A 27,186-nucleotide genomic window follows, 5' to 3' on the forward strand; every position below is an offset into this window, starting at 1 on the left:
AGGGGCCGCGCCGGCGGTGGCGCTCGCGGCGGCCATGTTGAGTGGGGCAGGGGAGCGTTTCCGGGGCGAAGGGAAGGGAATGAACGGTGATCGTCAGTTAAGCTGTGTCTGGTTCAGCGCTCTTGCCGTGCAGCAGTGCCCTGAGAGTGCTCGGCCTCGGTTGGCAGTGGAGGGGGGCCGGGGGCAGCCCCAGCCTGGCCTCACAGGGGAAGGGGCTGTGACCTGAGCCTAGTCCAGCCCTGTGGGGGCAAAGGGATGGCTGGCCCTCGACTGTCTGCACGGGGGAGGGGGCTTGGCATGGCCCCGGGGGAGGAAGGTGGTGTGTTGTGGTCATGGCCCAGCAGGACTCGGGATTTTGGTCACAGGAAGGGGTGGGAGTATTGCCAGCGCCTGGGGTGGCCATCTTAGAGGACGTTCTGGTTTCTTTCTGTTCTGTTCTCTATTGATACAAAACACAACAATTTTTCTCTTTCTTGAAGAGAAAAATAAGAGGACATAAAGGCGTTGGGTTTCGTATCACTAGAGGACAGAGGACAACCGGACTGTACTCTATGATGGCCACCCTACCAGAGCCCCCTGCTGCCGGCTGTCTCAAACCAGGGGGACACCTGCGGGACAGATTCCATGGACTAGAGTTTAAGCAGCCCTGCACTAAAGCATCTGTTCCTGCCACTTTTGGAGACAGGATACTGGGCTGGATGAACCATTGGTCTGACCCAGCAGGAGCATCTACATGTGCGCTTGACTGCACAGTTGTTCCTGCGCAGTCGTTTAGTACTAAATGACTGCAAAGTGACTGCTGTTACTCTGCAGTCCTGGTGGCGCGCAGGTCATTTCCAACCCTACTGTGCAGTAGCTTGTTGCTACTACACAATAGTGTTAGTGTCACAGTTCGTGCCCCGGCACTACGTAGACACGCCCTGTATGTCATATTCTTATGAGTTACCAGACTGTTTGCTGTAAAGTCTGTTGATCTTGTTACATTGTTTTAAGTTTTGACTTTATCACGGATTTCCTTTGTTGATCACTAAATATATGTTTATGGATTGCAGCATTAAAAGCATTAAGGAAAAAAATGTTTGCTTTTTAAATATGCAACTGGACCTTTATGGTACAATATAAAACAATGTAAACATAGAATGAACCTGATCTTATAACTAAATTCTTACCCTAGGCCATAGGATTTTAGTGGAAAACTGAGCTAGAGCCTGAATTATTTAACTTGGACTCTAAAAAGTGGTTCAAGCTGAGAGGAAATTTTAAAAGTGTACCTGTTTTGAACCATTTTCTTTCTTAACTGCAACCGTGAGCTATTTTCCTTCTTATTCAACTTTGCATAAAATCCCCGTGATAACCAAAGATATTGTTGCATAGAAACTGTTATTAGGAAGATACTGAACATAAATTTCAATCTTTTAATACAGTTTAACAGCTGAAAGCCAAGGGTCTCTGATATTTTTTGACCAACCAGCTCTTATGAAAGTGCCATCAAGTGATCATCTGAGTAGTTTGAGAACCTTTGGCTCTTAGTTTATCCACTATTGCAACTGCTTTTTATTTGCTTTAATTTGTTCATTTTACTGAAGCTACGTTGGAAGGAAATACTGTGTTTGAACTCTTGACCACCAGCCAATGATCTGGCAGGGAAGCCTTGATTTTTAGTTTTAGGGGGAAAGGTCTTAATATAGTACAAAACATTTACTCTTGTTTGATCAAACTGACCCTCACAAAGTGCTGACATTTATTTCTAGCAGACAGGCAAATGCAATAGACAGAAAACATTTCTGTAAACGTAAGTATTAGTGTTCATTTTGTTTGAAATTTGCAGCTTAATAGAGTTTAATCTGGTGGTGTATAACTAATCCACTTATTTTTATTCTCGTATTTGATTGCTTTAAAATAAATTTCAGTTTGCAAACAGAAATGGAAATATGACACTGCAAATTCAAATATAGGAATGCCTGTTTTATGGCAAATATTATAAAGATAAAGAAAATTAGCATTCTGTAAAAGTGTGCTAAAATGTTTGGATTGTTTTGAGCATTTCTTTAGAGGCTAAGATAAACTTTAAACATGTACTGTACTGTTAAACAATTTTGCAGATAGTTGCAGTGTTAGGTTGTTTATGTAGGGAACAAGAAAAGAGACTAATTTAAACAATGATTGATATATTTCATATGTAATCTATTTTTAATAGGGTTCTGATACCAGAATCTTTGGGTGACTACTTTGAAAACCAGCTTCTCACTGAAGAATGGCATCATTATGTTCACAAATTTCTTCATTGGTTCTGGCTCTATCTGGGTTCATCATTTTAGTTGTTATTACTCTGTCCAACAAATGGAAAATTTCCAGCACTGCAAAAGAAGCTGTTCTTACAAACTGGCTTTCTGAAGGTCTCTGGATGACTTGTGCAAGTACTTCATTGGGAATAGTAGAGTGCAAGAAATTTTTCTCCTTTCTGATTGCAGACCGTAAGTGTATGGTTATTTAAACAAAATCCAAGTTTTTGGTTTACCAGTGTTTTTAGACAAGGCAGTAGGCAGTAGTTGCAATAACAGACTGTGTTGGTGCCCTTTGGTCTGGGTTCTAGCCTGTAACCAAAGGGCATCAACACAGTCTGTTATTGCAACTACTTTGATCTGATCTGAAATAGCAACTCCAGTCTCTGCCCTACCATGTTCCCTGTGACAGGGTGGGGCCATTGGATTCCATAATTTACCCTTTTTGTAGCAGCACACGTGAACATGCTATGGTGCATAGAACGTGTGGAAACTCCAGTGAATCTGATCTACCTGTTGCCTTTAGCCTCAACTTTCTGCACGGAAGTGAATGTCACTGCCAATTGTTTTAGAAAATGTACAGATTTCACTTGTCTTTTGTTGTTAACTACAAAAAGTCTGTATATCGGTAGGTTTGAAGTGTTTATTCCACCATGGGAGATGCTGCTGTGTTGTCAGGAGAACAATGTTAAACACTCACTGTTCAGACTAAAATATTTTTTTCAGGAAAGAACAAAATTACTAATTCCTTAATGTGTATCAAGCTAAACAAATCATGATATTAAGGGCAAATCCTATTCCACCTTTTAGACATCGATGTCCACTTTGTCATTTAAGTGTGATCCTATTCCACCCTGTTCCAGTGCCTGAAAAACAATGCAAAATGGGGATGGGTCCTTCTCTTCACTGTTTTTGGTGACTCACCCATAAGGCTGAGATGGTGCGTGTGGCAGGGCACTGTTAGTGCCTGACACTTTAAAGGCTGAGCCAAGCAGCCAGCAGGTGCCTGACTGTGATGGCCATTTTAGACCCCTGGCTGCCTATGTAAACAGAGCAGTTTGCTGCTGGCAGGCCAGGCAGTATGCAACATCCTGGAGGTAAGGGCAGGAGCTTATGGGGATGCATTGGAGGCTCCTGGTCCTGGGCATTACTTAAAACTGCACCCTGCCAGGAGTGGGTGGCCTGGTGGGGCTCCCAGTGGTACAGAGGACCTTCAGGGAATACCAGGCCAGTTGCCACCCTGGTGAAAGGCGGGTTCGGGTGCCTTAATAACCCCAACTACCACAGCTGGGTTAGTCACCTGATAATAGGGCTAAGAAAGCAGACCCAGTTTAGTGAGTGGGCTATAGACTCAGAAGCCTGACTTAAAGTACCCTCAACTGATCAGTGCTGGGGCCAGGACCAGAACGGTCAAAAGGGCTAGGGGCCCACTATGAGGGAGGCCCAGAGCTGAGGGCCTGGGGTTTCCAATTGGCCTTGGAGGTGAGGCCAGGGCCTGTGCGGCCAAAGGTCCTGGGGGACCATGCCCGAGAGGGGAAAGAGTTCAGGGAGCTAGGCAGCCCTGAATGAGGGCGGAGTAGGCCACCTGATTGGAAGGATCCAGATTGGAGGATTCTGGGGCCCACTGTAGGGCTGGTGAGGTTAACATCTGTGGATGCCATCTGCAAGGTTTTTGGCTGCAGTGTAGAGAAGGAATGGAGCTGCAGATAGTGCCCCCCTGGCATCGGGGCAAGAATGGGCAGCCTCCCACCTTAATTAACACCTCAAGTAACAATAAGGCATGGCAGGTGAGACAGGTGGGCAGCGTGCCCAAAGGCAGGTGAGGAAACTAGCCTTGTGGGACCCTACTTTGCCACAGTGTGCTACAGAATTATGCTTGAGTATTTTTTTTCTGGGACTTCAGCAGGGTGGACTAGGTTTATACTGTACTTAAGCACTTGCTTAGACAAGTAACAGGTGGAATTGGATCTGTCCTTAAATGTCATGCTAAATTGTGCGTGAATTATTGATTTAAAGCAAGGATTTGCTAAAGGTAATTGAATGTATTATTAATGTTGCATATCAAAGTGGTTCTAGAATTTGTGATTACTCAGAAGACACAGTTTTAGATTAAAATATATCTTCTGTGTTTTCTAGGATAAGACTTGCAAGTGTGGTAATTTAGGAGCAGCAACTGTAGCAACAGATGAAGGGTCTTTTTTAGGGACTGAAAATTATTCTGGATTTAATTTTTCTGGATTTACCATATACACTCCTGGATTCAGTGCCAAAAAAATCCTGCTAGACTGAAGGGTCAGTGATTGTTATATATACTAAGTTATTATCTCAACCAATTAAGAAAATAAATTTATTACTTTGTGCTATTGAAAACTGGTATTTCAGAGCTATCTTGTGAGAGAAGTTTTCCATCTATTAGCCAAATATTGGATCCTGCATTTAATACAATATTCTAGGTACTGTTCTGCTTTTTCCTCCACTCCCTTGAGAACATGCTGCATGCAGTGGTGAGAGCCACCCCTCCTCCCCCTTCCCACACCCCCTGGATGAGCTGCAGCTCTGTCCCACGCCCTTGCCCTCCCCCCCCCCCCCGGCTGGGTAGTGCCTGCCCCTACTCCAGCCCCAGCCCCACACCCTCTACACCGCAGGGCCTTGATATGCACCCCCCCCCCGCGCTCCCTCCTTTTCCACCATAATAGACTTACCAGCTTCGCGCAGCTCTCCATGCTTCCAGCTGTGCTCCTCACTGCCTATGTGCTGCGCTGTGGCTGCGCACTAGGCCTGTGCGAGTAGGTAGCTATTCGATCTGACTTCAGATCCGTCCGCTTCGGATGCCAGCGATCCAATCCAGAGCTCTGGACTGGGTTCCCACTTCGATCTGGCCAAAGTGGCTCTGAAGCTTCAGAGCCGCCTTGGAGATCCAGCCATAGGGAACAATGGGGAATCAATCAAATATCTATAACTTTGTTGTTTTTTGTTTGATTTGGATTAAACTTGCAGGGGTGGTAGCCTCTGCCGAGAGCATAAAGCCTACCAAGGTTCAAGAAGTTCGGTATAGGGGTTTGAGGGGAACTGCACCCCAAATTCTTGAAAGCAAAACTCATGTCACATATGTATTACACCACAGGGGGGTGAAAACTGCCGGGGCTGTGGCCCCTGCTGAGGCCATGAAGCCTGACAAGTTTCAAGAAGATCGGTGCAGGGGTTTCTGGGAAACTGCACCCCAAATTTCTGAAAGCAAAACTTGTGACATGAGTGCTCGTGCAACTGACTGTCTCTGTCTTGGGGCAGTTGATTGTCTGTATTGATCATTTCTTCTCCTTAGTCCGTGGTTTTGTAGGTGTGAACGAGCAACGATTAACACCTACAAAACCATAAGCTAAGGAGAGGAAATGATCAATACAGACAATCAACTGCCCCAAAACAGACACAGTTGCACAAGCACCCCTGTAACGAGTTTTGCCTGTTAGCTGCTAGAGGTGCAGGGCCCCAGAACCCAGAAGACCTGCACCTATTTCCTCGACAGCTGGCAGGCTTCGTGGCTGCAGCAGGATGGACCACCCCTGCAGTTTTCACTCCCCTGTGGTGTAACGCATACACATGACATGAGTTTTGCTTTCAGGAATTTGGGATGTAGTTCCCCCCAAAACCCTGCACTTATCTTCTTGAAACTTGGCAGGCTTTGTGGCCTCAGCAGGGGCCACCACCCCTGCAAATTTCATCTAAATCAGACGAAAACCAACAAAGTTACAGATATTTAATTGATTCCCCATTATACCCTATGGCCGGATCTCCAAGGTGGCTCCGAAGTGGTTCAGAGGCTCCGAACTGCTTTGGAAAGCCTAAAGAAGACAGCATTTTGATCTGGACATGCTGCTTCGGATGCTGAAATGTCCAAAGCTTCTCTGGATCCAAAGCACAGTCTGAAGCCTCGCATAGCCCTACTGTGCACATGCATGTGCCATTTATCGGCCAAATAATCAGCTACTTCAGGCCTATTTCCGAGATAGACAAATTTCTTTATATCAGTGCCAATCCAATATTAGACCGATGTATCGGTGCACCTCTACTTTATAATGTATTTTCCATTCTTCAAATGTCTAGTGAAAAGATTGTTACAAATATGCTTTATTTGTGGACTAGCGCAAGGTTTTCAGGACTAGCAGTGTTTTTCAAGCACTAATAAGTTGACTGATTTCAGACCATAAATCTGGTGCCCACTGTCTTCTGCTTGAATGAAAGAAAGCTCCCCCACTTTGTTACAGACCTATTTAATAGTGTAAGAATTCCTCTCAATTACCTAACCACATCTACAACTAAGATGTTTGACTTTTACTAAGTATTGGTGTACTGTGGATTTCTGCTTTTAGGATTTGCATTAATGTGGGGATTCTTGATAAGGGTAGGACCTGGCTGGTAGCTAGTTCAAAATCTGTTTCATAGTTTCTAGGGTTGGAAGGGACCTGAACAGATCACCAAGTCTGACCCCCTGCCCTGGACAGGAACAAGTGCTGGGATCATAATACCTGAGCCAGATATCTATCCAACCTCCTCTTGAAGACCCCCAAGGTAGGGGAGAGCACCACCTCTCTTGGGAGCCATTCCAGAGCCTGGCAGCCCTAACTAGAAAGTAATGCCTCCTGATATCAAGCCTGAACCTCCTCTCAATCAATTTGTGGCCGTTATTCCTTGTTATCCCAGGTGGTGCCCAGAGGAACAGAGCCTCACCTATTTTCTGCTGGTCCCCCCTGGTAAGTTTACAGATGGCCACCAGATCCCCTCTCAGTTTTCTCTTGTGGAGGCTGAACAGATTCAGGCCCTTTAGTCTATCTTTGTAGGGCCTGACCTGCTGCCCCCGACCATGCAAGTGGCCCTCCTCTGAACCCTCTCAAGGTTAGCCACATTTCTCTTGAAATGTGGCGCCCAGAACTGGACACAGTACTCCAACTGCGGCCTGACCAGAGCCGTATAGACGGGAAGCATCACCTCCCTGGACCTGCTTGTCGTGCGTCTACAGATGCATCATAAGGTGGTTAGCCTTACTGACCGCTTCCTCGCATTGGCAGCTCATGTCCATCCTGGAGTCAATGATGACTCCAAGATCCCTTTCAGGCACTGTCTTGTTGAGGAGGGTGTTCCCCAACCTATAGGTATGTTGCAGGTTCCTTCTCCCTAGATGCAGCACCTTGCACTTGTCTGTGTTGAATTCCATTCTATTCTCATCCGCCCACCTCTGTAACCTGTCTAGATCTAGTTGGATTCTGTCCCTCCCCTCCAGTGTGCCAGACATCTTTGTGTTGTCAGTGAATTTGGACAGCATGCTTTCCATGCCCACCTCCAAGTTGCTGTGTTTGTATTTAAAATGTCAGGACATACCAGTGCATTTGTAACATATTTTGCAGTAAGTTTGCATAACCACCAATCAATGTCAACTGCCATAGTCATGTAATAGAAAGTAGGCAGAACAGCAACTCAAAGTTCTGATTAGCTTGGGAGCCATATAGGCAGTCAGTGCTAGCCAGGGAGCCATAATAGCGTAGACTCTCCCAGGGAAGCTATGGCAAATGCAGTAAAAGGGGAAACAAACTAATATTTGCTCAGTCCATTAAGGTCAAAGTCTTTAAAACAGTAAATGTCATTCTACTAAACTAAATGTATGTTTACTAAACTTAAATATATATTTATGATGTCCCCAGTGCATGGCCCCAATTTTCTGTGGAGGGATGCAGATGATAGGTGAAAGAACCATCTGTGCCTTAAGGGCTGCAGTTTAAGTATCATTGAGCTAGTAAAAACTAAGTCCCATGTTCATCCTTTCTGTCCCTGCTTGTTTTCAATTCCACTCCCTTAATGTATAAGAAAAGAAAGATGGTTGCTTCTGTTCCTAATTTGTTGCACTACACTGTTAGAAACCACCACCCAAATCTCTTCTTGCTGACTAAATTTAATGCCCTGTTGTAGTTTAGTGGATCACAATTAATCCCCAATCCCTTTACCTTTTTTAAACGTTCAGCTATATGTTGAGGAGCTTTTAATCTAACTTTTCTTTTATTTGGGTCTTAATATAGTAAGTATTAAGTTATAGTTTGTTTCCTAGTGCATTCAAAGGCTGCTTGAACTGCTGGTGAAGTTCATTTGCAAAACATGCACAGATTTCAATGCTTGCTATATGTGGAAATTTTTACTGAAAAAGCTAATTCTAATATGGAAGCAAACTTTTTTTTTAGATAGTTTGGTTCAAATAAAAGAGAGAGCTTTGATCCATTCTAAAGCAGTAAAACTGCCTCAAATGTGAGTGACCCAGAGATTTAAAAAAATGTAGTTATTCTTCTTCAAGGGCCTTTATGCATCCCCATTAGTGGGATTTCAGCCCCTTTGGCACTAAGCCACAGCAGTATATAGAGAACCTATGTCCGCTAGTGGGTGCTGTAGTACTCATGCTTACATCAGCAGCAGCTCTTTTTATGTAAGGGTGTGCAAGTCTATTCCAGTTTCTTCACTGCTGCTGTAGTAACAGAAGGTATCACAAGCTATTATCCAGAACTATTCTGCTGGCTGCTCAAAATAGAAGAATACATGACCTTGGAAGTGATATCAACTTCATGCCTCTTCTACAATGGCTCTTGTAGTTGGATCTTCCCCAGATCCCTAGTAAGATATAAGCAGACCCCCCCCCCCAATACCATATGCCCCAGGTACCAGCATCAACAACAGTAGTTTTGGCAGGATGCTTGAAAACAGGTATGAGTAGCTCTTAGGGAATGCAATTCTCTTCTTTAAAAGGGTAGAAAAGGAGATTGTCTCAGCTGCTCAGACCACAAGTTCAGGAAGTTGACCCTAGGGTATGTTAACCAGTCCCTGTTCAAGAGCTTGTGGCATGGAGCTCTTAACCTGTAAGGTGCTTAAAGAGATGAGAATTTAATTGGAGCCTAAATATTAACCTCCAGATCAGCTCGAGCATCTGGGAAAGCAAGATGAAGTAAGGAACCTTGATTAAAATCTGCCCTAAAAATTAAACCTCCTAATAAAGAAGTAGGAACTGTTAATTCAGATGAATTCAAATGTGCCATTGTCACATGGGAAGTAGTAGACTCTCAGGTAGACAGATTCAGTGGCAGTGCAGAGGCAAATTACCCTGAACTTCTCCCATTTCTAGTTATCTTTTTTTGCTGCAAACAGAAAGTTCTTAACGGGATGTAAATAATTCAGTAACATTCTGGAATGTGGTGAATCTACTGTGCCACCATTCTTAAAATTGCAAGGACTCCCCAGAGGCTGAAGAGCAGATTTCTGCAAAATCTTTCAGAGAAGTAAAATTATTACTTTGCTACCTTCCTAGAGCTTTAGAAGATTAGGCAACACTTGGAAAGGCATATGTGAATATGGTCAGGACTGCCAACCCTGCTCTTATATAAGTCAATGGCAACACTCTCAGAGATTTCTGTGGGAGCTAAAGCAAGTACAATGCTGTTCTGATATTCTTTGAAACTAAAACCCAGCCTTCTGAACCGCAGGTACAAAATGTCCAGGAAATTTTTGAGGTGCATAAAAAAAAAGCATTAAAAAGCAGATGTACCCCATAGATGAAGAATTTGTATCCCTCTTGATAAATGATTCCTTCGGGGGATCATACATAAACTTTACGCACCATCGCTCTATAACTGCATTCTATTGTGTTGCAGTGCTATATAAATCTAGCTCGGCATAAGAATATTTGTGAAGATATTGTGCTGCCTGTTCCAGGTGACGTAGAGGCAGATTACCACCAGTGGTTAACCCCATTTATATTTGCAAAGCTATTTAAGTTACTAAAGTTAGCAAATGCCAAAATAGTATTTTTTTTAGCTGAATTTCAATATGGTTGTACCCCAGATTGCTGTATCTCTAAAATAAATGATACTTTGACAAACTGGTGCTTTCAGGAAATTAATATTGCTATTTAAATTATATTCAAGCAATTATATTACTCAATTTTACTTCACAGGTAGTAACTTGTTTTGCAGTGATTTCATGACCTGTGCTTGGTATCCATGAGTCATGTGATGTCACACTCGGTTTTCAGCATAAGTGGGACACTGTTGGGAACACATCATCTTAACCAGAGATCAATAGTCTGTAAAATATTAATGTTAACCATTTATCCACAAACTTAACATCTCTGATATAATCTAGTCACCTTGGCTAAAATACATTCTATTATTGGCTTGCTTATTTTTATTAATACCGCTACAAAAGCATACTAATTTTTTTTTTAGGAACAAGGTAAAGTTCCTTCTGTTATGTTTTAATAGTCTAATTTTGTCTTAAAGAAAGTAACAGTATAAGACCTGATTTGTTTTTAATCAGCAATAATATTACCAATAGTTATAGCCTAATGTAAACTCTGTGATTAATTAAAAAAAAGAAGAGAGAGATTCTGTGAACATCACAAATATTTACCAGCATTATCACTCTAACAAGCTGTTCTGTAAGAGACTTGGTTAGACTTGTCTAACTTTGGATGTACCACGGTCTCATTCTGCAACTTTTAATCAGAAAATAAACTATTAAACAATTTTTTAGCTAGCGCAATCACTGTCTTTATCATAAACTGCTCCTAGTTATTACTGCTGTGTTCTTAAATGCTTATCACTCTGTGGGTTGAGCAAAGAGCAAAGGTAGATTCATTTTGGAGTGAAACCAGAGATAAAATAGCAAGTACTCTTCTAAAGGGTGGATTTTTCATACACATCATTTTAACCTGATACAGGTGTGTTTCAGTATTATTAATATTCACAAACATGTCTGTTGCTTTGGAAGTTACTGGCTTTGTGTTTAATTTGTTTGGGTGCCTAATGGTGGGATCAACTTTGTCACATAATTACTGGAAAACTTCCACCGTACATGGGGGTGTTATTACAACATCTACCTTGTTTGAAAACCTGTGGAAAAGCTGTGCAGAAGATAGCACTGGAGTCTCCAACTGCAGACAGTTTGATTCTATGTTGGCATTGCCTGGTATGTGTCCATTTTGTGCAATCTTTTTATATAATAGAGGAACTTGTTGGAAATAAGTAATTTAAATTTAGGAAGTCTAATCTTGTATCTTGTCTACCAGTAATGCAAAATTAAATTGACTTTTTGGTCATTAAGGACTTCTCTGACTATAACAATCAAGTAGTCTATAAAAACAGTAGAATGTGTCAAATATAACTCATTAGGAAATGCTATAAGATAATGTTGGTGAACTCGCTTCATCAGGCAATAATGTTTAATAGACATTTTTGGCATAATGTACTCCATTTTCTGACATCCTGTGGGATGATTTCTGAAAATTGTAACATTTCTGGCTTGAATTTGTGGTGTAAATTATTCTGTTTTTTCAGAAACCCATTGCACAGGCTTTTTTTTCTTTTTTTTAATGCTTGCTATCCAGTTCCCAATGGCATAGTGAAGAGGGAGCAGCTGGGATACCAGTCCCAGGCACCGAGTTGGGGGAAGCAGGGCACAAAAATTAGAAGCTGCTGGTCTGGCCACCACCGCTGGCAGTACAGCCACTGACACTGCCCCATCTGAAGTGCCTAGATATACCTCTGCCAGTACCCTGCATCTGGAGCATTTTAAGATGGCTAGATACAAAATAGTATTTTTGGCCAAATGCATGGTTAGATTGAAAAAACTGTCTTGAATGTAAGAAATTAAAATAAGTTATTACATGCTATTTAAAATAAATCAGTCTTAGAAATAAGGAATCTTTCTGATTGTATTTGTTTTGAATATCATAAGTATACCTGCTGCACAAGCTAAATATGCAGATGTGGCTTATCTTCCTGTGGATTGTTCTAAAGTATTAACCATGTAATGACAATATTCATTAAATTGTACAATAAACTGTAGGCATAAAGTATTGACACAACAAGGAACAATGGTCTTATGTTGCATCAGGGGAGGATTAGGTTGGATATTAGGAAAAAACTCTCTAACCAGGAGGGTGGTGATGCACTGGAACAGGTTACCCAGAGAGGTGATGGAATCTCCATCCTTGAAGGTTTTTAAGACCTGGCTCAACAGCACCCTGGCTGGGATGATCTAATTGGGAATGGTCCTGCTTTGAGTAGGGGGTTGGAGTAGATGACCTCCTGAGGTCCCATCCAACCCTAATTTTTTATGATTCTGTGATTCTATTATTCTGTTCTTATGAATTGTAAGCATAACTGGTTTGTCATCACTATTCCTAGTTAACTCTGTATGAGCATTTTTATTCCATAACGCATGCTTTTAAAAAAAAAATTACTTTAAGCCACTTTGCAAGAAGTTTCTTGACAGTTATTTTAGACTAGCTATTCCATTTTAAATTCATATTCTCTGGAAGAATTGGTATGAATATAATTAGGGGCCTACCAAATTCACAGGCCCTGGTAGCTGATTACACAGCTGTAACATAGCCAGGATCCCCAGTTTCACGGCCATATCATTGTCAGGGCTATCATTTTGAAGGTGGAGCAAAGCAGCTCCCCCCATGCCTCTGACTGGCTGAGGAATGCTGAAAGTCCCACCCCTCCCAGGCTGACCCCTAATTGACATGTTTGAATTTTTCTTATTCCACCTGGAGGTTTGGTAGAGCAGAGGGGTCCCTAGCTGATGTCACAGGGCTTGCTATCAAGGGCTCAGCCTTTGATTTGCTCTGTTCCAGCTGTCATCCTGTGCCCCACCCCCCCAAATCAAGAGAGGGGGACTTTTGGTGGACTTTTCCCTTCTTCCCTCCCTCCCCTTTGGGAGACAGAGAGATGGGAACTTTTCCTGCTTCTTTCTCTCTCTCCTTTTTCCCCCCACCCCCACCCCCCAGCTTCAGGAAGTGGTTAGTCTGCCTTTTTTTTCCCTCTGCTTTCTCCCCTTCCCCCTTCTAGGAGACAGCCAGTTCCCCATGAAAAAGCTTGGGGAACCAGCTTTGTTAAAAAAAAAAAATAGCAAAGAGCTGTCAAAAAGCTATTTTATGGGAGACTGCCAATTACATGATTTCACAGAAATTGTGTATTTGGTAGGTTCCCAAGTATGAGAGACCTAAAACTACCATACTTTTTGTCCAGGGTGGGACAAGGAAAAAAAAAGGTATAAACATGAGTTATTTTACAGGTAAAATGTAACATCTTAACTAGATAAGAAGTTATTTTAAAAATATTAATTGAATATTCTTTAGTTAAGGGTATTTAAAAAATGGTGCTCATGATTTTCTTTGCATTGCCTTAAACTGAGAGGACCATGAAAGGTGTTTTGTATAAAATTCTTACATCCTACAATAACAGGGTAATATCCATCTGTTTTCTCTCCACAGATGGCTTATGTGAGCATGGATTGTATTATCATATAAATCCATTAATGGACTGGGCCTCATAACATAGAGCCGTTGGCCCTCTTTTGAATCTTATTACCAATAATATAGATACAGCTCTAAACTTATGCAGTCGTGTTAGTACTGGGGATCTTTTAGAATTCTCTAGTGTAAATACAGCCAGTTAGGCAAGACAAAGGGAGTATATAAGTGATAACTGAACAGAAACCGGTTTTAAAGGACTTTTTAGGAAGCACATAAGAACTTCATAATGAAGATGCAAGAGAAAAAGTGAAGGTGCATGAACATCAAGATGAGTTGGAGAACTGGTTATAGCAATAGAAAGTAGGATCTGTAGGCTATAGGGCAGAAATGAATGTAGACATATCTGGAATTTGTAGCTAGGGCTTTGAAGGTGAGAATTTTAAGCTTAGATTTCGTGCAGTAAAAAGGAAGTCAATGACATATATCCAGAAGTTGACACACACAGAGTAACATGGATGTACAGTTGAGAAGCTGGGAGGCTGAACAGGATTTTGCAGAAATCAGGGAAACGAAAGAGGTTTTATTGTGAAGATAGTAACGAAAAAGCAGTTTCCACATGAAATAAGAAATAAGCATTAGAAGTTAGAGACACTGTATTTATGGAAAGAGAAAACTCACATTTGGGATTTTCAAGTTGGGAGTGCCTGCTGGGAAACAGGAGAAGAGTAGTGATAGAACAGGGAGACAGGGAAAAGTAGTAAAGAACAAATAACAATTCAGTTTGGTAGACTGAGAGAGTAACAGGCCATCCAGAAAGTGGCTTGGACATCTGGGAACGTGAGGCTAGATAGATAAGTGAGTAGTACAGTTTGGATGTAGAAGCTTAGATAGTACAGCTGTCCCAATAGGACAGACTGGATGTAGAAATTATTTGAAAATCACAGTATAGAAATGTGATTGAAACCATGGCAGTGGACAAGGTTAGAGGCAGGATGTAAGGGTCATATTACACATTACACTTAGCTTGTGTTAAATTTACTTAAACCATGGGTGACCATGCATCCAAGCAGTAGAACATGCGCTAAGAGTGATCATGTTCTAGCCAGGTTAAGACTTTTCATGCAAGGAACATGTCCAGATCATATTAAGTAACACATGTTTGACTATCATTGGACTGCTTTGTGGAAATAATACAAGCAATTTGCAGTCTGCACCCAGCTGCGACATCAGCTAGGGACCTCTCTGCTGTACCAAACCTCCAGGTGGGATACGGAAATCCAAACATCTCAGGAGGAAGGATCATGGATCTTTCATTCTTAAGGTTCCTCCAGGATCAAGTTGAAAGCTGGATGCCCACAGCTCTGGAGAGTCCCAGGGCTGGGACTGACAATCACCTGATGGCCTAACTGCAACAGGGCTGATTTAAGACTCTAGTGCATGTTGGCGCTAGGACCAACAATCGGGGAGCTTTGAACTTTAGAGATCATAGTAAACATCAGTGTGTGGCTGTTCAGAACGGTTTTAACTTTCATGTCGCACAGACTTAATTTGTACTAAGTGTCCTGTGTGACAAGGCCTTTAAAAGATGGATAAGGAGGGCATCTTTTGTGCTGGGCTACTAGGGGCTGAACTGAAGCAGGGACAGGAAGTTTATTGTGAAATTCTTTACATTGGCAGCCTTAAGTTTGTAAAATGCCTTATCTCTTTGTGCATTTAGAAAGATACGTGATTTAGCTCCAAGTAGGCCTTTAGCTTCCTATATAACTTTTTCCTTTTATATTTTTATTTTCTATGTAAGATGCCTTGAGCATCTCTGAGTATCTACTACAGTTAGTTTTATGACATTAGATTTTAGAGTGAAAGTGTTCTACTGGATTTTTGGATCCTAAATTTGGAACATTGATGGACGTAAGATCTCCCAGGCATATGCCTAAAGCTTATGGTAGCCAAGATTTCTAGTATTTCAGTGAAGCAACTATAGATGGGCAATTCACAGAACAGCAGATGAACTAGTTAAGGACAGAAAACCACATGGATCTATGGTTCAGGTTCTGTATTTGCACAATATAATTTGTTAGCCAAAAATTTCAGGTTTCCCAAAACCCCAATAAGGAGTTTGTACTGAAGATTGAATGTTTGAATATTCAATGTTTTTATGTGCTGCTAAATTGGATTGCTGCAATACTGCAGTTCATAGGAGCCAAAAAACTGCCTATCTGTTGTGCTACAGCTGGGAAATAAAGCATGTGGTACTAAACAGTTAACCAGCTGCCAGTCTTTATTTGTAATGGGCTTTTAAACTTGAGTTTTTACTCTTAAGATGCTCAGAGAGATATCTGTGTTTTAGATAAGAGGTTAAAAAATGTTCCATTGTAAGGAATATACCTATGTGGTACATAGTAGGCCATTTGTATCCCATTGAAGTAGGTAAAGCATGAACAGTGTCCTGGAAATGGAAAAGCAAACTGAAGAACAGATTGATGAAAAATATGAAAGGTGAGATGATGGGCCCAGGAGAAGATAATTTGCTGGACAAAATAAAGGGAAATATCCATTTGTGGAAATAGATATCAATTTGTGGAACTAAAACAATCTGATCATGAGGGTCTAAGGACGCAGAAACTTCCTTTTAGGATTTAAGGGAGGGTCCCAGGACCTACTTATGGGCTATGAAACTGTAGAAGGTGGAACTAGTCAGCTCACTTTCTTTGGCCACATTCTATACAGTAGTGCTCAACCTTCTAGCCCCCTGGGTCAAATGAGTGACATAGGTCAATCTGGAGGCCTGATGCAGCATGGGATTGGTGCTTGGGATTGATATCAGTGCATGGGGTTGGGACATTGGGTTGGTGTACTGGTCCAATCCAATCTCGCATGCAGCCCAACCCCCTGTGCCTGCCCAACTCTACATGCTGGCCCTGGCTACACACCAGCATGATCTACCATGATGAGCCACATCATCTGATTTGGAAATTTCCACAGGTCTGGAAGTTTGGCAGCAACAGAACAGCAATTAACACTATCACCGTTCCACAGGCCAGGTAACATGGCCTCGCAAGCTGGATCTGGATGGGATCTGGAAAAAAAAAAAAATTGAACAAATTTTAATAGCTAATAATTGTTTACTATACAAATGCTCCTGCAATGTCTTCTTTTAAATGTGAAATGCTCCTGGAATGTCTTCTTTTAAATGTGAAGTGCATCATTTATATATACTGGTTTTAAACACAACTACTGGTAATTTATTTTCATCTAGCATCAGCATGCTGTAGTGTTTTATATCATGGCACTGGGAATCAGTGAGCTTAACACTTAAGGCTAGATTCTGTTCTACCTACACAGTGCATATACACATGTAGTTAATGTGGAGCAGTAATCTCCTGAGTTTATTGCTCCCAGGCACTCTGCTTGAATGTGTGCCCAGGAGCAATAAACTCTGGAGCAATAAACCCTAGAGTCTGTTGTTTGAATGTGCGCCTTGGATCTCAGCATGTTGAGCCAGGCCAGAGCAGCTCCAGCTGGCAGGGGCCCATAAGATCAGCCTGGGGCTGCTACTCTGAGCTCAGCGTGCTGCAGAGGGACTGGCTGGGGCATGAGGGTGTTTCAGTGCGGGACTAGCTAGCAGGCAGCCCTCACACTGAAGCACACTTGGGTCCCAGCCAGCTGGGGCAGCATCTACATATGCGCTGCTGTGGAGTTTCACTTTGCTGTGGAGTAAATTAGTTTAATCCAGCCTGACAGGGGGACAAATGTAGAAGCCAAGACATCTAATGCACAAATAGTCAGTCTATTGCACAGTAAACAGCTTGTGTAGACCCACCCACAAGGTACATAAGTGTATTCTAAGTGCCTAAGTGTGATCTATTTGATCATGCTCAAGTCCCTGAAAACTTGTTACTACAAAGAGTGGATGGGTCCTCCTACTACTTTGCTACTTTTTTGTGGTTTAGTCCTAGGAGTAAGATGATGGTGTGTTACAAAAGTGGATGCATTAATAAATTTTCAGGGACTTAAGGTGGAGTAGAACTGCACTTAGGCACTTGAATCTATTTTAGCATCCAGTAGGTGGAACATGGTCTGACTAGTCCCTGTGCTGCATTTCCCCTCACCTGCAAAACAGGAATACTTAACTTGGTGAGTCCTTTGATAAATAGTGTTTCTGTGCATGTTGTTGCTATACTTTTCAAAACTATCCCCAAGCTAGTGTTAAGAAAGACGTTAAAATATAATTAGCATCTTAGAATAAGGGTCAGAAGTTTTAATAACACTGTGGCAAAGTGGGAACTCCCTGAAAAGCCACAGTCCTCGCCTGCCTCTGGGCACGCCACCCGCCTTTCTTGTCTGCCATGCCTTGTTGTCTCTCAATTGGTTCTTAATAAGGTAGGAGGCTGCCCTTCAGACGCCCTGTTCTCTTGAGGCTCATGTATGCAGCTCCAGCTCTATACTGCATCTTCAGCCTTGCAGATGTTCCCAACAGCTGAGCTCTGCTCTGATCTGAGGCCAGGTTCAACTCATCCCAGTGTTAGGCCTCTCGCTTTCTGCCCTATTATGGGCCACACTCGTACCACCTCCCTCTCACCAAGGCCTCGCCAACTCCACTGCCTCTCTCACGCTCTCTCTCTCATACTGCCCCTTTGCAGGGCCACTCTCATACCACCCCATCTTTTCCTGGGGCGACACTTACCCTGCCCTCACCCAAAGGGTCCTGGGGCTGGTTTCCCTGCACTCCCCGGTCAGCAAGCGCGCAGCCTCTCCGACGACTCTCATCCAAGCAAATGCTAGGCGGTTTGCAAAACACTGGGGTGACTGCTTCTAGTCCCTCACCAGGTCACTTGCCCAGCTGCTCTGAATTAAGGCCTCCTAACTCACCCCATTGTTTACCCTCGGCACTTCCTCAGCCACGCCACCCAATCAGCCTCTGGCCCACCTGTAGCCTCAGGCACCCCAAGGCTTACCTGGACCCAACCTGGCCCTCATGTTAGCAGGGCCTACCCTTGAGCCCCCTACTCACCAGGACCCACTTCGTGCCTTTTCCTCACAGGGCCTCACCTCAGGCCCCTTATTCACAGGGCCTCACTACTCACCCCTCTTGGCATTCACATGTATATCCCAGCCCCTAACTCCGGTCTCTCTCCTTGGGCTTTGAGCCACTCACTCTCACTGGGCTGCTCCCCACACTTCTTGCCTCTTCCCTAGGCACCATGCCCCTTGCTAGGCTGTGCAGGCTGTCAGGTGCCCACTGCACCCTGCTCTACACCTCTGCTTCCACTGAGGCCCATACTCTGCCCCCTTATGCTGGGGCCTGGGGTCACACATACAACCCACAGGCTCATTTGGCTGCAGCTGTGCCTGGCCCCGCTCTTCAAGGTCTTGCACCCCACATAGGCTCAGGTGGCCGCAGCTGTGCCTGGCCCCCAACTACCTCTGATGTTAATTGACCCACCTGAAGGTGGAGGCTGGGGTTTAGGCACCCCAACCCACCTTTCACCAGAGTGGTAACTGGCCTGGTATTTCCTGGGGGCTCCTGTGCCACTGGGACCCCCACCAGGCCACTCATCCCCAGCAGGGTGTAGTTTTAGATCATGCCTAAGACCAAGAGCCTCCTAACCATCCCCATCAGCTCTTGCCCTTACCTCCTTGTGTTACCAGAGCAGCAGCTCCACCAGATGTTGCTTCCTTGGTGCCAGTCAGCCAAGTGCTGCCTCCAGCTCTGCTGGCCTGAATCTTAAAATGGCTGCTTGTCAGAGCTGGGCCGCACCTGGCGGTTGCCTCTTCAGGCTCTTACAGTGGCAGATACCAGAGGTGCTCTGCCACACACCTTCCCCCCCCCCCCCCCTTAGAATAGTTCCTGGGGGAGGTTCCCCCTGCTGCTCCCCCAAAGCAGGCTCCCTTCAAAGCCTGTGAAAGCCCTCAAGTGGCGAGCACCCCCAAAGGTATAAATTACTTTGAAAAACATGGATAAAGTTGTAATGTTTTCTTTGTACACCGAGTCCTTTTTTAGCCAATTACTTGGCTAGGAAGTTGGAAAAAGTTGCACAGATCTGGAGGCAGGGGTGGACAATATATGCTGTTACATAGATGTAAGGAAAGCTCCAAAGTTTGAAAAGTCCAAATTGCTAGTAGGAAGAGGGTCTATTACCCCTCTTCCAAACGGCCATATATATATAAGCCTCTTGATTCCACAGGATTTTAAGCGATCCATGAAGGGCTTTCTGTAATCTGTCAGGCTTTACTGAAGCCTCTTTCAGTTTTCTGAAACTATAAACCTTCTTGTTACTAGTAAGTGTAGTTCAGCATTAACATTTGCCACCAAATTAACTTCTATGTTCAACAAATATTCTACTTTTCGATGTTTCTCTAGACCAAACAGCCAAACTTTTAAAAGTTCCCTACTCCTAATCATGTCACTTTATTTTATCAGTATGTTTTCACAATTGGGCTTAATGTAATTTCTTGGCAAAAATTATTATTTTTTGTCTCTCTTTCTAAAACAGCTTATATTCAGGCATGCCGTGCTTTGATGTTCACGTCCATCATCTTGGGTCTCATATCTACTGTGCTATCTTTGTTTGGTTTAAAATGCACACAAGTTGGGACAAGTAATGAAAGCACAAAAGCAAAGATGGCTGTAATAGGTGGATCCATGTTCATTTTAGCAGGTAAGATTCTAGCATTATATATTGAGACTTAAAGTAAGATTTGTATAGATATTCAATAGCACTTTCAGAACTAGACTAAGTGAAATATGGATTTATTTTCATAATTTAAAGCTGCTGAACTACTGTATTAAGTAAACACTTCAAGTATGTGCATCATATTTTTTTCCTTGTAGGTCTCTGTTCCATGATTGCTGTTTCTTGGTACGCTGCAATGGTTACTGCTCAGTTTTTTGATCCGCTGTATGGTGGAACCAAGTAAGTTGTAGCACACTGCTTCATATTTTTAAGTTGGCAACAATAGTTCCAATGGGTGATTGCATCTAAGCTATTTCAGTACTTCTGTCTATATAGGTAATTTCACTTCACCCTTGCCCCTCACCACACAAACAAAAGTGTCAGCAAATAAGCCATTCTTAATACACACATGTAGACCGTTAAGACCTGGAGTTAATTAAATTACAAAGGGAAATAGAAAAATATCAATTAAATAAGCTAAAAATGCTTACTAGATGCCCTACAGAAAGATGAAAGATATATGCAGTCAAGTATTTTGATTCCTCCCAGGAGGTACAATAAAAATATTTTTCACTCAAAATTAGAAACTGTACACTCATTTGACTAATTAGTTAAAGGCACTGTAAGCAGTTTTTCATATTTTATACCAGTTCCTATTTAACTAACAGAAGAAATTTCAGGGGTAATGATCATTAGCGTGTGTAAGAGAAGTGCATTCATTTTCCTGGAGAGAATTACTGAAAGGGTGATAAAAGTATTAGATACAAAAGAAAACTGATAAGTAAATGAAATAAAAAATCTTGTTGACTTGCCTATAGCTTCTGGGCTTCAACACCGTTTTATGTTAATCAGTTACAAGTTCCATAAATGCCTTGAATAACTGATGTCTCTAACCTTTATCTTTAAAATTATTAACTATATACCTATGCAGTTCTGAGTGAATTAACAAACATATTTATTAGTTAAGTGTAACTAAGTGTCCCATTTTGAAAAATTCTGTGCAAGTTAAAAGAGGACCTGAGAAAAACATAATCTTAAGTTAAGCACTCCTTGAAATCGCTAAAAAGGGTTTCCCCAATTGAATTTCATTTCAGTATTGGCTACAATATTTATCAAATTGGCAAATCTAATTTGTTAGACTTCAGCATGAAAAAGTACCAAGCACCCTGCAAGCTGATTCCCTTTCAGGCTTACAGGTCCTCCTTCCTGTAAAGAACTGCACAAGGAACCTTTATTATCCTCTAGGTTTTTCCTTACTACTGTCCTTTGCCATGATGTCTACAAAATGTTTGACAATGGCTAGATAATGGTTGCGCACAGACCACCCTCTCTAATGCTGGTCTGTATTGTCTCACTGCTTCTTTATACACCTCCATCTGTACATCTCTCTCTTTTGTCTTGGGACTGAAAAAAAAAACTTGCATTATCTGAACTTAATGTAAACAATGTTAATTGACAATGTTAATTAAGTACACTGTGCTCTCATCTTAGTTGTATTAGCAGCCCCTCAAATGATTAGCTTACACCATTTTTAAGGCTTCTAATAGTCAGCTTCAGAGCTGCTATTAAAAGCCTTGAAAATGAGGGAAGATAGCTGACTAGCTCCCATCATTTTCAAAGCTTCTCATAACAGCCCTTTGACAGCTATTTTTCCTTTACTGTTTCAATGCAGTTAACTAAAGTACAATTGTGTAAAAAGATAGGCACTGGAACTAAAAGATGCACTTAGACTTAGTTCATTAATTTAACTAACAAGTCTTGCTGGGGCCATCTGATCGCAGCAGTCTTTCCTGCCTAAGTGCAGGGGGGCTGGACCCAATGATCTGTAAGGTCCCTTCCAGCCGCTACCAACTATGGGACTCTAATTTGAGAACAGAGATTTGTTACAATGTAAGACAGGCAAAAAAGTAGGACTGGTTTTGTGTTACGTTGTTAAGTAGATTACGTATGTACCTGGAATCCATGTAAGTAGAGTAGGGGTGTGTGTATTGTAGATGGAACAAGGGCCCTAAATTGAAGCGGCAGGTTTTTAAAAACAGCTCGGGGGCTCTGCAGGAAACCTTGCAGGCAGCCCAACAGCAGCCTGGAAAAGCAGCTCCGCCCAAGAAAAGCAGTGAACCTGATCTCCCCGCCCCACCATGGAGCCTACCTGCCTGCCTGAGCTGTGGGGGAGCCTGGTGCTTCCCTCCATGGCTGCGGTGACCCACAGGACTGTCCGAGCTAGGTGCCTGTGGGTGGGTGCTGCCTGGGCAGGGGGCCATGGCTGCTATGGAAGGTAGCACCAGCTCCCCCCCACCACAGCCCAGGGACCACTTCGCCCACTGGCAGCTCGCCCTCCCCTCCCTGCTAGAGAGGCAGGTAAGTCAGCAGGGTGTGTGCACAACATGGGGGTTTAATCAGCCCTAAATTGAAGTGATGTTTTTTAAAACCCACCGCTTCAATTTAGGGCCCCCCTTTCATCTACACACACCCCTACTCCACTTACATGGATCCCAGGCACGTACATAATCTGCTTCACATAGCACAAAGCCTCTACGTAGAGAGCTACACCTCCTCCCTCCTTCCCTACCTGATCCCTTCCGTGCAGCCTGTAGCCCGCTATGCATACAACCTAATCATGCATGGCGTCTCACTAGGTCTTCGTTATTCTGATGAGATCATATTCCCTATTTGCTAGCAGGAGCGCCAGTTCCTCCTGCTTATTCCCTGTACTTCTAGCACTTGTGTATAGCCAGTTAAGTCCCCCATTGGTAACCCCCAGTCCCCTGACACCCCAACATTATTCCAGCCTCTTGACACCAGGTTTATCTCAAACGGGTTTCAGCCATTTTGAAACTGGTTTATGTACATTCAACTTTTGTTCTGTTACAGGTTTAAACCAGTTTCTGATCAGTTAAACCAGTTTATGTGTAACTTCTGTCCCTAGCCTGTGTGTTCAGTATGCTTCTGTCACTGTTGTCTGAGATTTGCCTATAACTGATATCAATTCACCCTCCATTTAAACATTGTCTCCATGGGTAGACAAAATCAGAGAATTTCTGGAGTTCTTCAAGCCTTTCGTGCTCAGACATTCTTATATGTAGTTTTTTTCTTACCAGTAAGACACAGTGGGAAATCTGGCTAGTCAGTTCTACAAAGGAGAAAAGGTAACTAGTAAGTAATGTCTGCACAGGTAATACACAGATCTCTAGAGGTAATACCAGGGCAATTGAGTAAGTACAGTATCCTTCCATTTCCCTTTTACCTTCAAGCTGTATGTAGTCTATTTTCAGATGCTGTAAATCTCTCTCCTTTATGACTAACTCTTCAGTATGTTATCAAATATTTATCGCTATGCTGGTTATCGCTGTCTGTTCTTTAAATGCTTTATTCAGCAAAACACTTAAACGTGCTTAAGAGCATGCTGAATGGATATGAAGACACTGATGTTATTATCTTATCTATTATTGAAATATGTAATTGGGTATTGAAGTTACATTTATAATTCTCTATAATTCTGTCTTCCACACAGACTGGAACTATTTTTTGTACAATTAATGCACCTTAGAGCTCATTGTAAAATAATTGCATTCTTGTTTATTATTAAACATATATGTAATAATGTTGTATGATGCTTCCATAAAATTTTTCAGGTATGAACTAGGAGATGCACTGTACTTAGGCTGGGCTGGTTCTGTTCTTTTTATGCTTGGTGGGATCTTCTTGACATGTTCATGCAAAAGGGAAAAAAAGGGAAAATACAGGTAACTTTGATTTTTTTTTCATTTGAGGGCTCAAAGTAAATTATATGCTTAAAATATTAGTACAAATTTATACATAGAAAATTACTGTCTTTTCCATTGTAAAATTTCACAACTCTGTAAAGCCAAAATTAGAGAGTAGGACTGCTAATTCAGCAGTGTCTTGCCATAAGCTTATGAAGGGTTGTATTTATATGTATGTCACATTGACCTGATCTCTAACATTGTCTTGTTACAATTTTTGTAGTAATCAATTATAGTCTTTAATAATCCTGGCCAGTGCTGAGACTTCTAATATCTACATAATGGAACTATGCAGTCAAAGAGCTGATTTTCTGTTGTACTGGCAAAACTATAAAATCGATCTAACATACAGTGTTTACTATAGCAATAGAGCTCTGTTTTTCCAAAAGTTTGTTAATATTACAATTAGGAGTATTTGTCTTGCAGAAAGTTAAATCCTATTTCCTCTAAAAACAACTAATAGAGCTCATGAAATTCTTTGGCATTTCTTGTTTCCTCTGCAGTTCTTACAGAACTCTTTATTTAGCAGTCAGGCAGGAAAAAAAAAGATTTCTGGCCTACTTGTTTGTCCTTTATACTGGAAAACCCATTTTTATTTTAAATAACTCAAATATGCAGCAGACACATTTATCTGAGAAACAAATGGTGTTATCATAAAAAGTAGGGGTCTATCTATGTACATTTAAAACAGTCAAACAATACTAGGATCAAGTACATCTAAATCAAGTCTGTTTAAAACTTTGACAGTGGATAGTCACAGAAGAAAGCAGCATGCTAGGAGATACTATAATTAAACATTTACAAAAGTTGTGTGAAAACTAGTAATAAGGAACAATATTCCAAGTCACTGAAGTTCATGATAATGTTCCATAAACTTCAGTGGACTTTGAATCTGACTCAAAGACTAAATACAGACATTCAAAAAGCCTGAGGCAGAATCACTCCAGTCTATACAGGTTTCTCTAAGCTGCATAGATGGGATCAGGAGCAAATGGAACTCATGTTTGCCCTTTGGTAGGGAGGAAACAGGCAGATGCCTGTACTGGCAGAAGGTTGGGGATGCTCCCGCACACCTCCCAGCCTGCCGGACATTGCCAAGAGCACCCCACCATAACTGAGCAGGGGTCATCCCTTGTTGGCTGTCAGGCAACTGTCAGACGCAGGTAGCTAGCAGGGGGAGGCATGGTTGCCCCTGCTCAGTGGCATAGGATTTTTCTGGGGTGGGGGGCTTGGGGATCCACCCTAGGCAGAACAAAGGCAGGGGAGGAGCAGGCCTCACAAGCTACTGGGGGGGAAGGTGGTGCCACTGGCACACTGTGCATTCCCAGCTGAGTTGGTGGGGCACAGACTGTGCCTCTCCTGTCCTGAGCCCTGGGACTGTGTGCTGGAGCGGCTCCAGGAAGGGCTCAGAGGATTCCTCCAGCCCCCGCAAACCAGCACCAAATTCCCAGCTGAAGCCACTTTCTCCTTTGTAAGAACAGGGACCGCAGCCCGGGGAGCCAGGTAAGCCCTCACCCAGCACCAACTGCTGCTGGCTGGGCTTGCCCAGCTGAGGCGGGTCCACTTTCCAGGGGCCGGCAGGGCGGGGGCTGCCAGCTCAGCCTGCCACAGGGACTTGGTCCCTGATCCATGCAGTCTCTGCACTAGAATTGCCCTCTGCCAGGCACTGCAGCAACAAGGGCATGACTGGTCTCCCCTTCCCTGGGCACCAGAGGTTCAGCAGCTGCATGGGAGGAAGCAGCTTCAGCCGGGAACTCGGCGCTGGTTTGGTGGGAAGGGGGAGGACGGAGAATCCTCCAAGCCCTTCCTGCAGCCATTCCAGTGTATGGTGACAGGGGAGGGACACTATGTGCCCCACCAACCCAGCCAGGAATGTGGGGTGCGCTTCTGGCACCATCTCCCCTCACCCCCCAATACTGCCTGTGGCTGACAGACAGAGAGCTTGGAGGCAGGGCTAACTAGGTGCTCAGCTGGAGCAGCTGAGCTGTGACACCCTGTGGCAGGGGGGCCAGTGTGGGCCCTCAAAGTCCCCTAGGATACCAGCGGACAGGGACCTACCTTGATTTGCAAGTGGACCTGGCATTGATATTAGTTAGACCAGTATAACCTAGATTGAGTAAGTCTGATATACTACATTGTTCCAGATCTATCTTAGACCAGGATCCATCATTTTTAAAGCAGTCTATATGCCCTTAACTTCTATACGGTTATGGGTATAGATTGGTTTCCAGATGTCTGCACCTGGCCATAATGTACTGATACAAAAATTGTAGAAAATCTGTTTGAGTCCTTCACTGGCATTAGTGCACAATATAAAAGGCCTGCATGATGGATCAGAGGCCAGCAGTCTAAGCTTTAGATAATTTTGCTGTAAATTCTCGTCCTGTTGAATTATGTTAAAAATTGCAACTAGCACAAAGATTTTTATATGCATAACTTTTTAAGTCAGTTAACTTAATTTGTCAAAGAGTATGTGAATATGTATAGTGCTTATTTATTTTTAATAATTTTTCTTCCTTTATAGCAATGGCAAATACGACTACTCATTGGGACAAACCACCCTTCCACAACGCATTTACACCAAAGACTCTGAGACAGTTATAACCTCCAAAGATTATGTCTGAACTCTTTTCCTTTTTCAAATCTTTGTAAAGTTAGCATGTTGTCAAATCAAATAAAAAAGTTTATTATATCCAGTTTTCTGGTTTATGTTGTAGCCTTTCACTTGAGTATTGAAACTAGTATATATCTGAATACTTTTACTGCAAGTAAACAGGCGATCCAATCCCCATCAATGCTCCTGGCAAAAATTCAGACAATCACATGATGGGACCCGATCCCCAATCTTAATAATCACATGTCCTGTCATGCCACACATGACACATGATTATGGGGACCAGGGACAGATCCCAGTTGACTACTGCTAGGAGCCCAGGCTTCTTTGTCAAGAGGATCAAAGGTGGGGTCTACCTAGTGCAAGGAGGTGCCTGGCTGATTTCATGGGGAGATGGTGGATCCAACCACCATTTTCATTGGCTGATCGTGATGCTCCCCCCACCCCGTGGCCTGCAGCCATCTTGGGCTCCCCTGTGTGCTGGCAGCCCCCCCTCTTCCCCAGCAGGCTGCGCAGCCAGGCAGCAGCATCATGGGGACTGCTGGCTCCCTCTGGAGAACCA

At 42.9% G+C, this 27,186-nt stretch overlaps 1 protein-coding gene and 1 long non-coding RNA gene across 4 annotated transcripts; one reads left to right on the forward strand and one right to left on the reverse strand.

Moving 5' to 3' along the window:
* The first annotated feature begins 46 nt into the window (after positions 1-46).
* On the forward strand, positions 47-26,706 carry LOC102569936 (claudin-15). Of its 3 annotated transcripts, XM_014599177.3 has the most exons (6): positions 47-1,792; positions 2,198-2,474; positions 20,067-20,231; positions 20,405-20,486; positions 23,879-23,989; positions 26,535-26,706. In XM_014599177.3, the coding sequence occupies exons 2-6, from the start codon at positions 2,255-2,257 to the stop codon at positions 26,632-26,634; spliced, it is 678 nt and encodes a 225-aa protein (XP_014454663.1). In that variant the 5' UTR covers positions 47-1,792; positions 2,198-2,254; the 3' UTR covers positions 26,635-26,706. The 3 variants fall into 3 exon arrangements, with proteins under 3 accessions (XP_014454663.1, XP_059586896.1, XP_014454670.1); XM_059730913.1 differs by lacking the exons at positions 47-1,792; positions 2,198-2,474 and adding an exon at positions 6,061-7,030; XM_014599184.3 differs by lacking the exons at positions 47-1,792; positions 2,198-2,474 and adding an exon at positions 10,384-11,276.
* On the reverse strand, positions 10,311-19,388 carry LOC132251413 (uncharacterized). The gene is made up of 3 exons (XR_009463441.1): positions 19,206-19,388; positions 16,503-16,648; positions 10,311-10,392 (listed from the first exon to the last, which is right to left on the reverse strand). It is a non-coding gene; the product is annotated as an uncharacterized LOC132251413 (long non-coding RNA).
* Positions 26,707-27,186: the final 480 nt, after the last annotated feature.

The sequence above is a fragment of the Alligator mississippiensis genome, chromosome 7, assembly GCF_030867095.1.
Source record: "Alligator mississippiensis isolate rAllMis1 chromosome 7, rAllMis1, whole genome shotgun sequence".
Classification (NCBI taxonomy): domain Eukaryota; kingdom Metazoa; phylum Chordata; order Crocodylia; family Alligatoridae; genus Alligator; species Alligator mississippiensis.

What these genes read in the sequence shown, in the direction of transcription:
- LOC102569936 (XM_014599177.3), top strand. Translation starts at nt 2,255, where the DNA reads ATGGCATCATTATGTTCACAAATTTCTTCATTGGTTCTGGCTCTATCT. An exon ending in CCGCTGTATGGTGGAACCAA is followed by an intron (nt 20,487 to 23,878) that starts GTAAGTTGTAGC and finishes AAAATTTTTCAG; the next exon opens with GTATGAACTAGGAGATGCAC. An exon ending in GAAAAAAAGGGAAAATACAG is followed by an intron (nt 23,990 to 26,534) that starts GTAACTTTGATT and finishes CTTCCTTTATAG; the next exon opens with CAATGGCAAATACGACTACT.